Here is a 13,732-nt window from a genome sequence, read left to right as displayed (position 1 = left end):
ATGAGATGATCTGAATGGCTTCTCTCCTTCCATGATCTACTAATTGGGACGGGCTTGTCGTTCTTTTATATCTACGAATCTACGGCCCTCAAGACAGCTTGTCTGACCTCCTCCCTTCTGCCCCCTCCTTCTTTCCTCAAATCCCCTTGCCAACAGCCCCTCATCTATGACTTCCATACCATCCGCAAGCTTGGCTTCCGTATGACACGACTCCTCTTCACCAGCGATTAAAATTGTTCTTCGCTTTCGCGGCCTTAGCCAATGTTTCATCTCCGTACAGCCCATCGATGCAACAGGCCCCTGGCCCATAGTGTGTTCGCTTAACATCCTTTATTGGATTTAGCGTTTCTTTGTCCTCCGCTCCGTACTCTGTTCTTCATTGGCCGCCACCTTCCGTCTAGCCGCCACGATGTGTGGCGTAGCATGCCATGTTACTGTTTCTACTGTTTCTGCTAGTTATTTCTCCTGTTGTTGACAGTCATTTCCAATGTCGTGAAACCCGGTGCAGGAGGAAGGGAGGGGGGGGTGGGGGCTTAAAGGTGGCGAAGGAGGGGGATGTGTGCCTGATCCAGCAATCTAGCCCTGGCGATCCACGGATAGGAACCTAGAATCACTACAGCCTGAAACGCAGTCTAAGACGCCTGCAATGCAGGCCAGCTACATGCTGAATTAAGGTTGCGACCTTGTCAAACCTTATGTATGCTCCGCGTAGGCCGGAGAAAGGCGAGGAAAAGGAGAATGAGGAGGGGGAGGAGGAGGAGGAGGGAGTAACGCAGCTTTTGGAACTGGAATTGGAACAAATTTTAGGTCTACAGGAATCACAGAGATCAAACGGCGCCAGGCTGGCTACCGGACAGAACTAACCCTCTGCAAGGTACTACAGAGGTTTTGCTGAGCGAAGCACAATTGCTGTTGCTCGATTCCGCTCTACAGTGTTCGCAGCACCAAAGAAAAAAACGAAAAAGAATAGAAGAAAAAAGGGAAAAAAAAAAAGAAGCAAACCCTCAGATATACCCTACGGTAGCGCTACTTGGCCTGGGTTTTAAAGCCTCTTGCCTGGTCGTGTTTCGTGTGCGACATAAAAAGACAAAAAGATGGTACCATCAGCAACACTAAAACTCAGGAAAAGGCATGAGACGTGTTGGAAGGCATAATGTGTGGTTTATAGTGGGTATGGCTATTTACAGAACCTAAGAACTTATCTTCCCTCTTCGTTCTTAGTTCTTCGTTCTTCGCCCTTCTCTCTTCTCTCTTCTTTTCTCCTCTCTTTTCCCAGCCAGCATAGTGATGGCCCTCTAGTGTGTTCTATTTTCGCTTTGTTCGTGTCTAGCTCTACAACACACCCCTGCTAAAGCTTATTCAATTCAAATCGGCTCTAAGTCCGGGCCAGGATCCATGATAGCCATATCCTAGGTTGCCCCTCCAATTCAATTTAAGCGTCCCTGTTCTTTCGGATCGGAATAATACGTAGTTTCCTTTTCCTATCACAGACTAGTAGTATTCATGGCTGAACTCAAATCGGCGAGTCTAATGATTTTGTGGTGTGTGCGTACCTGGCGATTATGGCAATATAAACATAGAAAGCGTATCTATCCATTCCTCGCTTACATGTCTTGTTGCGTGGCGCTCGAAGCACGGCTCAACCACGTGATTGGCAATTATGCAGAAACCTCTGCATTGTGGTTGAATACGCACAAAAGTATTAAGGCCCTGAAGGTCAAGTATAAAAGCTAAAGAGCTGGGAAAATGAAGTTAGTTAAAACTAAAACTAGGATAGGATTAATTGGAATTTATTTGAAGATATACATGTAGATCTATTCAACATATCATATCTTTATTCCTCTCATATTTCCGTCGTTTCTTCGCATCAATCCCTGATGCATGGTCGCAGCTTGGTCCGTCCGGCCATAAGTGCTTTCACCAGAAAAAAAGGCCTTGGTATTTGTTTCTTGGTGTAAAGATAGGCCCCACATTAAACCTCGAGGTTAAGTTTAGAACTCAGTTCCTTTATAGGGCGGCAGGTGCCACAAGCTGGTACTACCGTCCGTCGTTGATACCTGCCTTTCCCAAATTGTGGGATCGCTAACGCTAGAAATCAGTTGAAATTGGAAAGCACGTAGCTGAAGCTGGCCCCATACTAAGCAGTTGCGATATTAGCCGCCGTAGTTTAGATATCGCGATGCGGCAATTCCTCCGTAAAGTGCTGACTGGCGTTCGTAATGACATTTATAATTGTAATGGCGTTGAATATATATATATATATAGGAATAGCAGCCGCCGGTCTTGTACTCACTCTCCTGTCATCCCAGATCATTAGTAGCACAGAGGCTTATACATAGTCTATAGCGAGCTCATCTTGGTCACGACGCCCTATCCTTTTGTTGGCCACCCAATCTATACCTCTTCGTCGTCTCTTTTCTCTTCTCTTCTCTTCCAACATGCGCTTTACTCTAGCTTTGGCGGCCTTAGTCGCAACATGCACTGTCAATGCCGCTTCTATCGGCACGGACTTAGTCACTCTCCAGCTCAGCGAGACTGATGTGCGTCGGGTCACTGTCGAGGAGAAACAGCGGCTCAAAAAGGTAGGCCAGTTGTCCCAATACGCCAGACTCTGCACATGGAACCTCCAACATGCTGACCATCTCCCGTTTCTAGGCTGGCACCAACTTTATCGATATCACTAACGCAGATGTCCCTCTCAATTTTGATCGTAACTCTGATAACACTCTTGGCAAGCGTGGTCTTGTGTACACCTATCCTAGCGTTTTGACTCAACAGAAAACGGTCAATTACAAATTAGGACTCCTCGATCAATATATCACGAAAGACTTGCTACAAAAGATCACCTCCTTCCATACCCGCTTTTACGACAGCGAAGATGGTTTCAAGGCCGCCATGTGGATTAGAGCCGAACTCATGAACCTGATCAATGAGAAGTCACTCGATAGAACCGTTAAAGTGGATTACTATAACCACAAAAATTGGCAACAGCCCACCGTCATTGCCAAGATCCCCGGCCAGGGCCCTGACACTATTGTGCTCTCTGCCAGTCTTGATTCTATTGCATTCACAGAGATGGGCAGCGAGAGATTCGGATCCGCAAGGGCTCCGGGTGCTGATGCTAACGGCTCCGGCGCCATTGCCCTTATGGAGACGTTCCGCCTTCTTCTCACCGACAGCAAAATCCCCCTGGGTCTAGGCTGGAATACCATCGAGTTCCATTGGTACGCAGCCAGCGAGTCCGGCTTTCTAGGTTCCCGCGAGGTTTTGTCCGACTATTTCGTAAACGATAAACTCATCGCTGCCATCCTCCACCTAGACAAAATCGGCTACCATAACCCTAGTGGCGATCGTAGAGTTGGTGTTGTCATGGACCAAACAAACCGTGATCTCACCAATTTCATCGAGCTCCTCATTCTCCAGTACTGCAACTTTGGCTACACTAAAACAGCAGACGACTTTGCATCGTCCGACCACACTGTTGCGTATGGCCTAGGATATCCCGTGGCTAGAGTCATGGAAAACTCCCCAGACAAGATGTTCCGGAATTTCCGCACCAGTGAGGATGTTAGCGAAATCATTGACTTTTTGCAAATGGATGGTTTCATGAGGCTTGCCTTTTCCTTCATCTATGAGCTGGCACACTTTGACATGGGGCCTTACTCATGGGTTGAAAACAAGAAGCCTGAGGAGACTGAGGAGACTGAGGAGACTGAGGAGACTGAGGAGACTGAGGAGCTAGATCGTTGAGGCAAACAAGTTGAAGACGAAAAATGGGTGGTGCAATTTGATTCATCGAGGTTTTTTTCTTTTTAGCGGTTTCCTTTTAGTTTTATTAGAATTAATATTTTGCATAATGATGATAGACGGCGTTTTCCTTTTTGTTGTCCTACAACCCGACTTTTCTTCCTTAATTCACATCATCACAACCAACTGTCTTTATGCGTAACACGATATACCATCAAAAGTTAACACGGGACCAAGTCAGTGTGTGCTATGTGTGTTATGTTTATGTGTACGTAATAGCGTAAGGCAGACATTTAATAGTAACAATGAACAAAAATAAAACATGAAATATGCAACAGGATAAAGCGGCAAGCATACATACTCCCGCCCATCGATATGTACGGCTTTGTAGAGTATTGTACAAGTGAGCCAATTACAGAGGATCGCAGGCTCCCTGAGGATACCATCTGGCTCTCCTCCTGGTCATCCTCGCTCTAGAGGGCCACCTGGAACTCATCGCTGCGACCTTCAAACGGCGTAGTGTCGTCGCTAAAAAGGCCCTTGGAATCACCATAGTACACTAATCTATAAGTGCCAGGGGCGGTATCCTCCTCTACTTCCCACGTAATGACCACTTTGCTATGGCCAAGCAGCGTATTAGTGCGCTTCCACGAGTAGACCAGGTGCCAGTCATAATCACTGCGGACCTGGGTCCAGGTGTTGCCTTGCTTCATCTCAACAGCGGCGAAAGTGCCCTCAAGACGAAGGTTGTTACGGGGGTTGGCACCGACGAAAGTAGCATTAACGACACCTCCCGGGGAAATCTTTATCTGAGGCTGGATCAGGCAATCGCCAAAGGATGTGTCTTTGGGTTCGTCATCTCTCACGACACCAGAAGTCAGACTGAGGGAGTTATCGCGGTTGTCAGGGGGCAGCTTGCCGCTTTCTGGAAGATCGGTTGAGTCGGGGGCAAGGTAATGCAGGCTACTAAGGGTCAGGTTGATATAAGCATCAAGCGTGTTGCGTCCAAACAGAGTAGAAGCACCCTCGTAGCGCTGCACATCGTATTCCTCGGGGGTAGTGACATAATGTGAGTACGTGTTAGAAGGGCCACTATTGAGAACAATGGGTTCTACACCCTGAGTAATATCCTGCTTCGCAGCGGCCTCAGCTACAGCCTTACGCCAACGACGGCCACTCATGGTAGTGATTTCACCCGAGCCAACCATGATGATCAATTGCCCGACACGCAAAGACTGCATATCGATCAAATTGGCGCCCCAAGCGTAGGGGAAGTCGATCTCGCCGATATCTAGTAAAATGGGCTTAGGCTCCTGGCACTTCCTCTGTTCATCCGACGGGTTCTTAAGGGCCCCAGAAACAATTTTCCAGAATGGGTTGGCATCAGGCTCGCCAGAGTCGTTTTGTGTAAAGTCGGCAAAGCCAGGGCCATCGGTGGTGCCAGCGGCAAAAGAGTAGCCCAGTGCTCCGGGGCAGGTCTTAACAATCTCACCCTTCTGATTGGTAAACTCGGCATATCTCATGTCGTGGAAAAAGTGGTAGGCCTTAACAGTTGAGCCGACTATCTTGGTAGACGAAGTGGTCATCGAGTCCCATGCAGCCTTGGCGCCGGCAAATTGACGACGGCCGATCTCAAAGCAGCTACTGACGCCTAGATCTAGCTTATCAAACATGGGACCTCTACTACGGCACGACTGCGACCGGCCATCACTGCAAGTGCTGTTTTCGAAGCTGCATTGCTGGCCCGAGCCATCGTCACACCAAGAGCCCAGAGTGTTGGGCGAGATATCGCCCATAGCCGACTGACTGAAGGCTGCAACAAAGCCCTCGGCGGCGTTTTCATCATTCTCCATATCCTTCTCAAACAGATACGCAGCCACACCCTTGTTGTCGCCAGCAATGTGCGTGTTGTTCTGCAGCAGCGAGGTACCATGAGTGGCATACCAGGAGACAACTCCCAAGCTTTTCCTGTCAGATTCACGGGTCAGGCGCAGAACCCACATAGTTTTTTCAACGGGGCTGTTGTACAGGTCCTGCTCTTCCTTGGGGTTGTGCATGTACGACCAAAGACTGCGGTTAATGCCACCCTCTTCGATTTCAGTCGTAGCCATGTCAAGGTATCCCTATGGAGTGGAGAGGGGTATCGTTAGTCACCTGCTTGTTACGCCAAGTCAATGTAATATCCTCAAGACTTACAGTAGTCAGGCTCTCGTGGGCTCGCTTGATGGAAAGAACGGCGCCGTCGACAATGGCCTGGTAGTTCTGCTTCTCAAAGCCTAGACTGGTGACCTGTGGCAGAAGATAGTTGTAGTAGCCCCCCACGCCCGAGTGACTGTGGGTGCTAGTGATAGCGACATTGTGGCGGCTGTAGACCTTATACTCGTCACCGAGCTTGGCAAGACCCTCCAAAATACCGTTGCGAATAGCCGTGTCTCCACTCTGAGTATCTAGGACTACGTATACAACACGGTCCTCTGGCTTTGAGACATCGCCAAAGATGAAAGCACGGCTGTAGATGCGCTGCCGGAGACCAGTGCCGGCCTGCGCAAGATCAGCGTAGCCGGCCATGTTGATCTCGACGACGGGGCCAGTGATATCGCCACGGCCTGCGCCTATCAGATACTTATCCCCAGTGCCGTAGTTGTAGTCCGTGTTACGGGGGATGGAAAAGGCAGCAATGGGAGATATGAGGAGTGATATAAGGAGGAGGGCGAGAGAGAGACCCGAGAATAGGGTGTGAGGGCGTTGCCCAGTCGCAGACAACAAAGCCATGAGGACGTGATGGTACCCGTGCGTATAGGCGTGAGTGTGGGGATATATGTGAGAGAGATGCTGTGTATGTTTGTATGTCTCTGTGTTATATACCGTATCTGGGCGTGAGAACGGTTGTATGTGATTGGATTAATGGTATATGCAGGAATTGGTAAACACAAAATGCAAAGAATGGGTGATTATGCAAGGAATGAGAAGAAGAAAGAAGAAGAAGGAAAAACAAACACAAATGCAGATGTCAAACTATACCACCAGGAAAGAGGAAACGAAGGCAAGACTCGAGAGAAGACAACTCTTGAACTGTGGTAGCCAGGTAAGCTCTAAGCTCTGCTGTACTGTGTCAAGTAGAAGCAAATATCAGAGGCATCGCGAAGAGGGGTCTGGCCTCTTATAACCTTATGGAGAAGACAGTGCTGAGCGCTTGAGTCAGCCGCCGGAAACACAGATCCGTCAAATCAGGGAACATCCAAAGCAGATGAGCCGGAGTCTTTTCAAGAAGCTAGTTTCCTTGCCTTGGCATATCCCTTGGGAGCTTGTCATGAAAAGCAGGGGAGGCGGAGAGGGGGAGAAGTAGGAGGGGGGGGGGGCTGATGACTCCCCCCGTTCCTAGACTCCAGGCGGCTACTACAGGAAATTGCCTTCTTGGTCGGTATCTTCCCAACAGATTGTTACTTTGGCACTTGCCATCATCCTACCCTCCTTCCCTCTCAAATCCAAATAAAATAGCCGGCGGCCTATTTGTTGCTTCCCTTATCTTCCAACTTCCCACAAAGTAAAAACTACCGCGCAGCGCCGCCGTAGTGCCGTACCTAAAAGAGCAATTACCTATTCTCTTTTTGCCCAAAAAAAAGTTTGTTACACCTGCTGTGCCGTTTAACCTCGATTTCGCGGCACCGTTCACTAGGTGCTGTTAGCACGGGCCTAATACCAGGATTATCAACCCACGTTGGCAGCTTTAATGACAGAAGAATCATGAACCTATGTTTCCAGGTGCTGACCGCTGACCTGGTATGTTGTAGGTCTTTCCAGCTCCTTTATCTTCGTGCCAACATCAGGACAGCCTGTAGCCTGCTTGTGCCTTCTCTGCAACTCTACCCCCCCTTTCTCTTTTCTGCCCACCTCCCTCGCTTGTCTCCCCTTCCCTCCCTTGACTTGCCCTCTCTTCCCTTCTACTCCCCCCTTCAGCAAGTAGCGCTTCGTCTTGGGCAAAACAAAGCCTTGCAGCTCTATTTTCTTATTCTGAAATTCTGCCAGGATCTCAAAGATAGCCCGCTTTGTTCTTATTATAGCGCATTATCTCGACTTTCCTCCCGCCAAAAACTTTGTTTCATGGCGTTGCCGCAAAACTATACACAACACTTATGTGGCTTTGACCTTTTCTCTTGATAGCCTCCGCCTTCGGTGGCATACCATTCTCTTAGCTGTTAAGCTCCAGCCCTGGCTCTATTTTTAGCTAGTCTTTTTTCTACCCGAACGCCATCTCATCTTGTCTTCTAGGCCCTCCAGATCTAGAGTTTTCTTTCTACAAGGGCAAGAATTCAGATCTACGCATAATCTATCCCTTTCAATACAGTAGTTAATAGGGCGCTAACAGGATTGTGATCGGCGCAGAGTTTAGGCCTTTTAGTACTACACTACACGCGAGCTTATCGGAGCTAGTTCATACACTGCACCCCACGACATCTCCAGAGCCTTCTGTCTTCCCGTGTAGAGCTTCGAGAAACTACATGCATTTAGGCTTGAAGCTTTATTTTACTATGCTTCTTAGCTGGTGCTAAACTTGATATTTCTTCTCATCGTCTGATATCATGCACCTATCAACCAAAGTCTGCTGCTCCCCCCCCCCCCCACCCATCCCACCAACCTGCCTAACCACTGCCTCCTCCCCCTTTTATTACAAACCATCATGCAATCCTAGCTAGACACAGCCTGTAGATTACCACCACCACTTTCCCTATAAAGCCAGTCAACTAGCCCTCCCCTCGATGCCCACTCTCCCGGCTCTCGCAGAGGATATCGGGGATGGCTAACCAGGCATCTCGAGCTATCAGCAACTTTTACAGCCCCGGATGGTCAAGCGTCAATAGGGACTATAAAATCAAATCATCCTTCACGTCTCGGGAATAACGGGGGTTAGATGAGTTGTCTCGAATCCCTTTCCAGAAAAGTATGCTTCATTATATAAACTAACCCTACACTGAGCTCCCTTTCAAGGGTTATGATATCAAGCTACGACCATGTAGGGAGGGAACAATCAAGACCGAGTCGTACCCGAGTCTTCCACAGTGTAATGCCATTACTACATGTGCTATTTCTAATTGACAACAGTCCTAAAACTCCAATGTTAAATGTCATTAAAATTAATCAAGACGCATCCCTGATAAGCATTAGTCTAGTACCATTTACTTCCCTTTTCCCCTACCCTTCATCCCTCCCAAAGAGCGCTTCGCTCGCTATTTATCTCGTCCTGGGATCGTTAGCTTTTTGTAGGGAGTGTTCTTGCTTTTGGCTCCTGGCACAACGGCCGGCCGAGACAGTTTGGAGATCCTATTTATCGTTTGTGGTCCACCAATACGATCGATACGTGATGGGCGGTGAAACCCGCCAAATCCGTTTGTCATAGTCGTTCTGTGCAGTGTTTCTGCGGGCTTGTCGACAACAACATGGTCGTATGGGTCTGCATCAGCCCCCTCAGCTGATGGCTGTGGTGGCTGGTGGCTCTCAGGACGAACTGGTGAGCTGGAGAATTGTGGGTATACGCCCTTTTTCTGGGGAAATTTGTCGGGCGACTGCATTGGGTTCTTAAGCTTGGATTTCGGTGCTGCTATGGTGCTATAAGTACGGACTGCGCCTCTGGTAGTCCCAAGTGAATGTTTCGTAAGCTCAGGCTCTACATCTGCGAGTTTGGGGGGAGGCAGGTACGAAGCTGACAGGGAGCTGGATGCAGACTGCGGCTTAGCTGCAGTAGACGGGTAGCGAATGGCCGGGGTGCGATTCTGGGTCTTGCTTGTGCCTGTGCCCAGCGCTGACGTAGATGTCGTTCTTGGCTTCGTTGCGGAGATAGGATTCTGAGGGGCAGATCTAGAATCCTTGAACCCCATGTCCACCAGAGTCCGTGATCCATTTTGCTTAGCTGCTATAGACTGGGTCGTTTTATTTGCCGCCATGGTGGGGCCTTGTGAAGAAAGGGTTGCGTGGTGCGAGCTGGCTGATACAAACCCGACAGTGAAATTTGTGCTCTGCTGCATTGTCGTTGAATATCCCGTCTCCCAATTCATGTTAGGATTCGGAATTCCGCCTGACCGGAGCTCCGTGCGCATTCTTTTACTAGACTTGTTGTTTCCATTGTCCTTATTTCCATCCCCCTGAAATTCGGCATCCGGCCGTTTAGAGCTGGGTGTTTCGGGGTAGTGGTCATCTTCAGTAATGGCCATTTCAGGCAGGTTCTTGTAAATGTAGTCGACGGTGGGAAAGCTGCGGCCAAGAATCTCACCCATTCCGTTCAGCGCATCTCTTGTGAATGAAGGCCCTCTATGCGCAAACATGGTGTGAGTATTGGTTAAGAAATATGTCATTTCACATGATGCCCAGTCGCCGCTCCAGGATTTGTCGCGGGCAGGGAAGCTCAGATAGAGAAGTGCTTTGGCCCGGGTCATGGCTACATAGAGGAGGCGTCGTTCTTCGGCTACATCCTGAACTCGTGAGTTTGGAATGGAACCATTGTGGACATTGGGCACGAAGACTACGGGCCATTCTAGACCCTTGGCAGCGTGGATGGTGGAGATGGTGACTGTTCCCAAGTTTTTCTTCTCTGGATCTTCGTCGTCTTGATTCTCCTGGTAAGGCTCCGAAACTAGGGCGATGTTGGTAAGGAAGCGGTCTAGCATGTCGAGCTGGTTCTGTTGTTGTACGCCTTCGTTTTCAGGCAAAGTCTCGTCTTCCGTACTGGCAGAGTCTACAAACTCCCGCGCATTCTTGACAAATTCTTCGACGTTGGACCAGCGCGTTTCGTGATCTTCTTTGTAGGTGTTCTGTATATATTCCTGCAGCTTGATGGTTCTGATAATATAGTCAATCAGCTTTACTAGGTCAAATGGCTTGCCTTCAGCACCTAGGCGAAGCCGCGTGCGACCATTGTTGATCAGGCCAATCAGCTTGTAGAGTTCCTGCTCCTGGTTCTTGGAAAAGCTGATGCTGCATTTGCGGTCCCTACGGACATGCTTAAGCAGGAGCTCCCAAAGTGGGACCTTAGACTCCTCGGCTTCCAGGAGAAGATCACCGAGAGATTTAGCGCCAAAACCACGTTTTGGGGTGTTGAGGATTCGGGACACGGCATCGTTGTTCTTGGGCTGGTTGATGACACAGAGGTAATCAATGATGAGCTTGATCTCAGCACGTTCAAAGAACTTGCGACCCCCTAAGAGTTGTTAGCGCAATGAATTAGACTTTCCAAGATGAAATAACGCACCAACCATTCGGTATTTTATGCGTTTTTTAATAAGAGCCGCTTCAATAAGCCGCGACGCCGACGAAGACCGCAACAAAATTGCAATGTCATCCAGTTTGAGTGTTTTAGCTGTCATGTCCACGATACGACAGATCTCCATAGCCAGCCAATCAGCCTGGTCCTTTGCCGTAGCAAGTCGTCGCAGTGCTGGTGCCGTGCCTTTTCCATGCACTGGAAGAAGGGATTTGTCGTAACGCTGGCTATCCTGTTTAATGACTTCGATGGCTGTGTCGACAATACGTGTTGACGAGCGATAGTTTTCCTCCAGTGAGATCTCCTCGGTTCCGGGGAACTCAACTAGCAGACGCTTAAGATTCCTTATTTCTGCAGCGCGCCAGCCGTAGATGCTCTGGTCAGGATCGCCTACTACTGTGATGCGGTTTCTCGCCGAGGCGAACTGCTTCAGCAATTCGTACTGCATGCCGTTGGTGTCCTGATACTCGTCGATTAAAACAGCTTCAACATTGGCTACACACCGGGGATGTTTCTGGAGCAACTCCACACATCGGACCAACAAATCGTCGTAGTCAAGCATATCTGTCTCTGTTAAATATGCTTGATATTCGCCGTAGATCTTGACATAGTTTGGTGGTTTATGGGGCTTTTTGACAACCATGCCACTAGCATTCACGCGGGCCTGTGTCGATGGAATCTCGCACTCTTCCTCTCCATCAAAATACGGACTTCGAGACTTTTCTTTGCTGATAAAGCCTAGAACTGCACGCGGATCGATGTCGTCCAAATTGAGCCTCTTGCATATTCTTTTTATCACCGCCCGGCCGTCAGAGTCGTCCATGATGCTAAACTTTTTTGGTATCCCAATCAAGTGTCCGTATATGGCCAAGTACCGAGCTGCCAACCCATGAAACGTGCCCAGCACAATCTTGCGCTGCCGTTCTTCGCCCAAATGCTTGCCAATACGCTCACGCATTTCCCGTGCTGCCTTGACGGTGAATGTAGCCACGATGATATTCCATGGCTGGTAGCCTAGTTGGTCTACCAAATACGCCACACGTGACGTCAGTGTGTGTGTCTTGCCGCACCCGGGCCCGGCTAGGATGGCCACAGTGCTTGAGCGAGACGATACAGCTCGGTGCTGTTGTCGATTTAGGCCTTTCAATATAGCAACATTCCGAGTATCGCTAGAGTTTGAAGATGACATGATTTTTTGAGACAGAATGATGGAACATGAGAAGCACTCCTATGTCACAAATTTCGCCTAAACGTGCAACTTGATAAGATGTTGCTTATTTTGTGTCATGTATTGATATTTGGTCACCTAGGCAGAAACGCGTTAAGTGGTAAAGAATGCGGACTCGTTCTGTGGCGTTTGGAACGCGTCGTCACGTGCGACTGGGCATTAACCCCAACCCTAATACCATCAATATATGCGGTGTAAAATTAACTTGTTCTTTTTTATTTTCTGTGCGTCGAGTTGTTCCTGCCTCGGCAATGCTTTGCTATGCTGCTACTTGAAGATTTTCCCAGCTTTACGCATATCTTGTGCACTTAAATATTGTAATTTTCGTTTGCTCCCCCCCCTTTTAGGTGCTAAGCGCCCAGTGGCACTTTGGCTGTGATGTGTGATGTGATTGGCTGTGGTCTTGGAGAATCTTTGATCACCTTTGGGGGGAAGGAATGCCTCCTCCAAACATCACCATTTTTCGCCGGACTAGTCCCTAGCTTATCTTGACAAAGTGCATATACGTAAAGTCTATGTTTGCGTCATTATCTCTAAAGACTTGCCCTTTATCTTGTGGCTCGCGTTATGGATTTGGCTTGGTTTGTCAAAGGCAGGGAGGGAAGCTCTCGTCCAAGTCACTCGAAAATCCTCCCCATAGGATCGGCAGGCTAAGCGGGAAAAACGGAACAGAAACCTAAATGGCTTTCCAGCCAATCACAGCCCTTGTTGTTTTCAACGTCGGCGCTTAAAACTAGCCAATAAGCGTTGAGAAGAGCCCTAGGCTTATAATGCTCTATCAAGAACGTGTGGGTTGTTGTTGGGACATTGCTCAAGAATTTTGGGGCTTTTATCCTCGTATGCTGCTTGGTTATCATATTCATTGCAACTATAGCATTACGGCGAGTCTTGAAACATCCTATGTAACCTTGGTAAAAGCTTCATCCCCATAAGATGTACGTAAGTAGAACGTTTGCGGGCTGCCACTAGGTGATTCTCGTCACACCAGCTCAGCTTCCTATCAAGCTTTCTGTAGTCTTGGCGGAGGAGCAGGAGAAGGAAGGCTGGATTCTGCTCTGTATCAACCAATTAGCACTGGGATCTTCCCCCAAGATGGTGGTAAAAGACCTGTTCGAGTGTAAAAGTGGGGGCTGTAGTCGTTACTGGTTGGCCACCTCCTTGTATGAATATGTAGATGTCTGCCCCTCCCCTCTTTCTTACTCTGCTTCCTTTTGTAATCTTCCAGCTTTTTTATTCCCCAAAATCACCATTATTTCCATAATTATCCCAGGCTCGAAACCTGGTTCAGGCATCAACTTCCCTCCCCTTAATTCCCTTCCACTATCACCGTCCTAGCCTATGGCATGAACTAGATTGGACTATCATTTTTTTCATCAGCCGCTGCTTTGCCTTTCACTGATACTCTCAACTGGCGAATCGTGTGCCGCGATCCTCTAGTTGCCGCTTCCTGTCGTTTTGCCTCACCTGTTTAGCTGGACTGGAACCACTATTCATAGGCTGATCAT

General features: G+C 48.6%; 3 protein-coding genes across 3 annotated transcripts; 1 reads left to right on the top strand and 2 right to left on the bottom strand.

Moving 5' to 3' along the window:
• Positions 1-2,438: 2,438 nt before the first annotated feature.
• HOO65_070270 (putative leucine aminopeptidase 1) lies at positions 2,439-3,750 on the top strand (the record flags this gene model as incomplete). Its single annotated transcript, XM_071005053.1, has 2 exons — positions 2,439-2,582; positions 2,656-3,750. 2 exons carry the CDS (start codon positions 2,439-2,441, stop codon positions 3,748-3,750), a joined length of 1,239 nt encoding a protein of 412 aa, XP_070856988.1.
• Positions 3,751-4,220: 470 nt separating this feature from the next.
• HOO65_070269 (Neutral ceramidase) lies at positions 4,221-6,519 on the bottom strand (the record flags this gene model as incomplete). Its single annotated transcript, XM_071004914.1, has 2 exons — positions 4,221-5,870; positions 5,944-6,519. 2 exons carry the CDS (start codon positions 6,517-6,519, stop codon positions 4,221-4,223), a joined length of 2,226 nt encoding a protein of 741 aa, XP_070856987.1.
• A 2,453-nt stretch (positions 6,520-8,972) lies between these two features.
• HOO65_070268 (ATP-dependent DNA helicase srs2) lies at positions 8,973-12,188 on the bottom strand (the record flags this gene model as incomplete). The annotated part of the gene is made up of 2 exons (XM_071004860.1): positions 8,973-10,936; positions 10,988-12,188. The coding sequence occupies 2 exons, from the start codon at positions 12,186-12,188 to the stop codon at positions 8,973-8,975; spliced, it is 3,165 nt and encodes a 1,054-aa protein (XP_070856986.1).
• Positions 12,189-13,732: the final 1,544 nt, after the last annotated feature.

Source organism: Ceratocystis lukuohia, assembly GCF_044167205.1.
Source record: "Ceratocystis lukuohia strain C4212 chromosome Unknown Supercontig7_pilon, whole genome shotgun sequence".
In the NCBI taxonomy this organism is placed as follows: domain Eukaryota; kingdom Fungi; phylum Ascomycota; class Sordariomycetes; order Microascales; family Ceratocystidaceae; genus Ceratocystis; species Ceratocystis lukuohia.
This window is presented reverse-complemented; position numbering and strand designations above follow the sequence as displayed.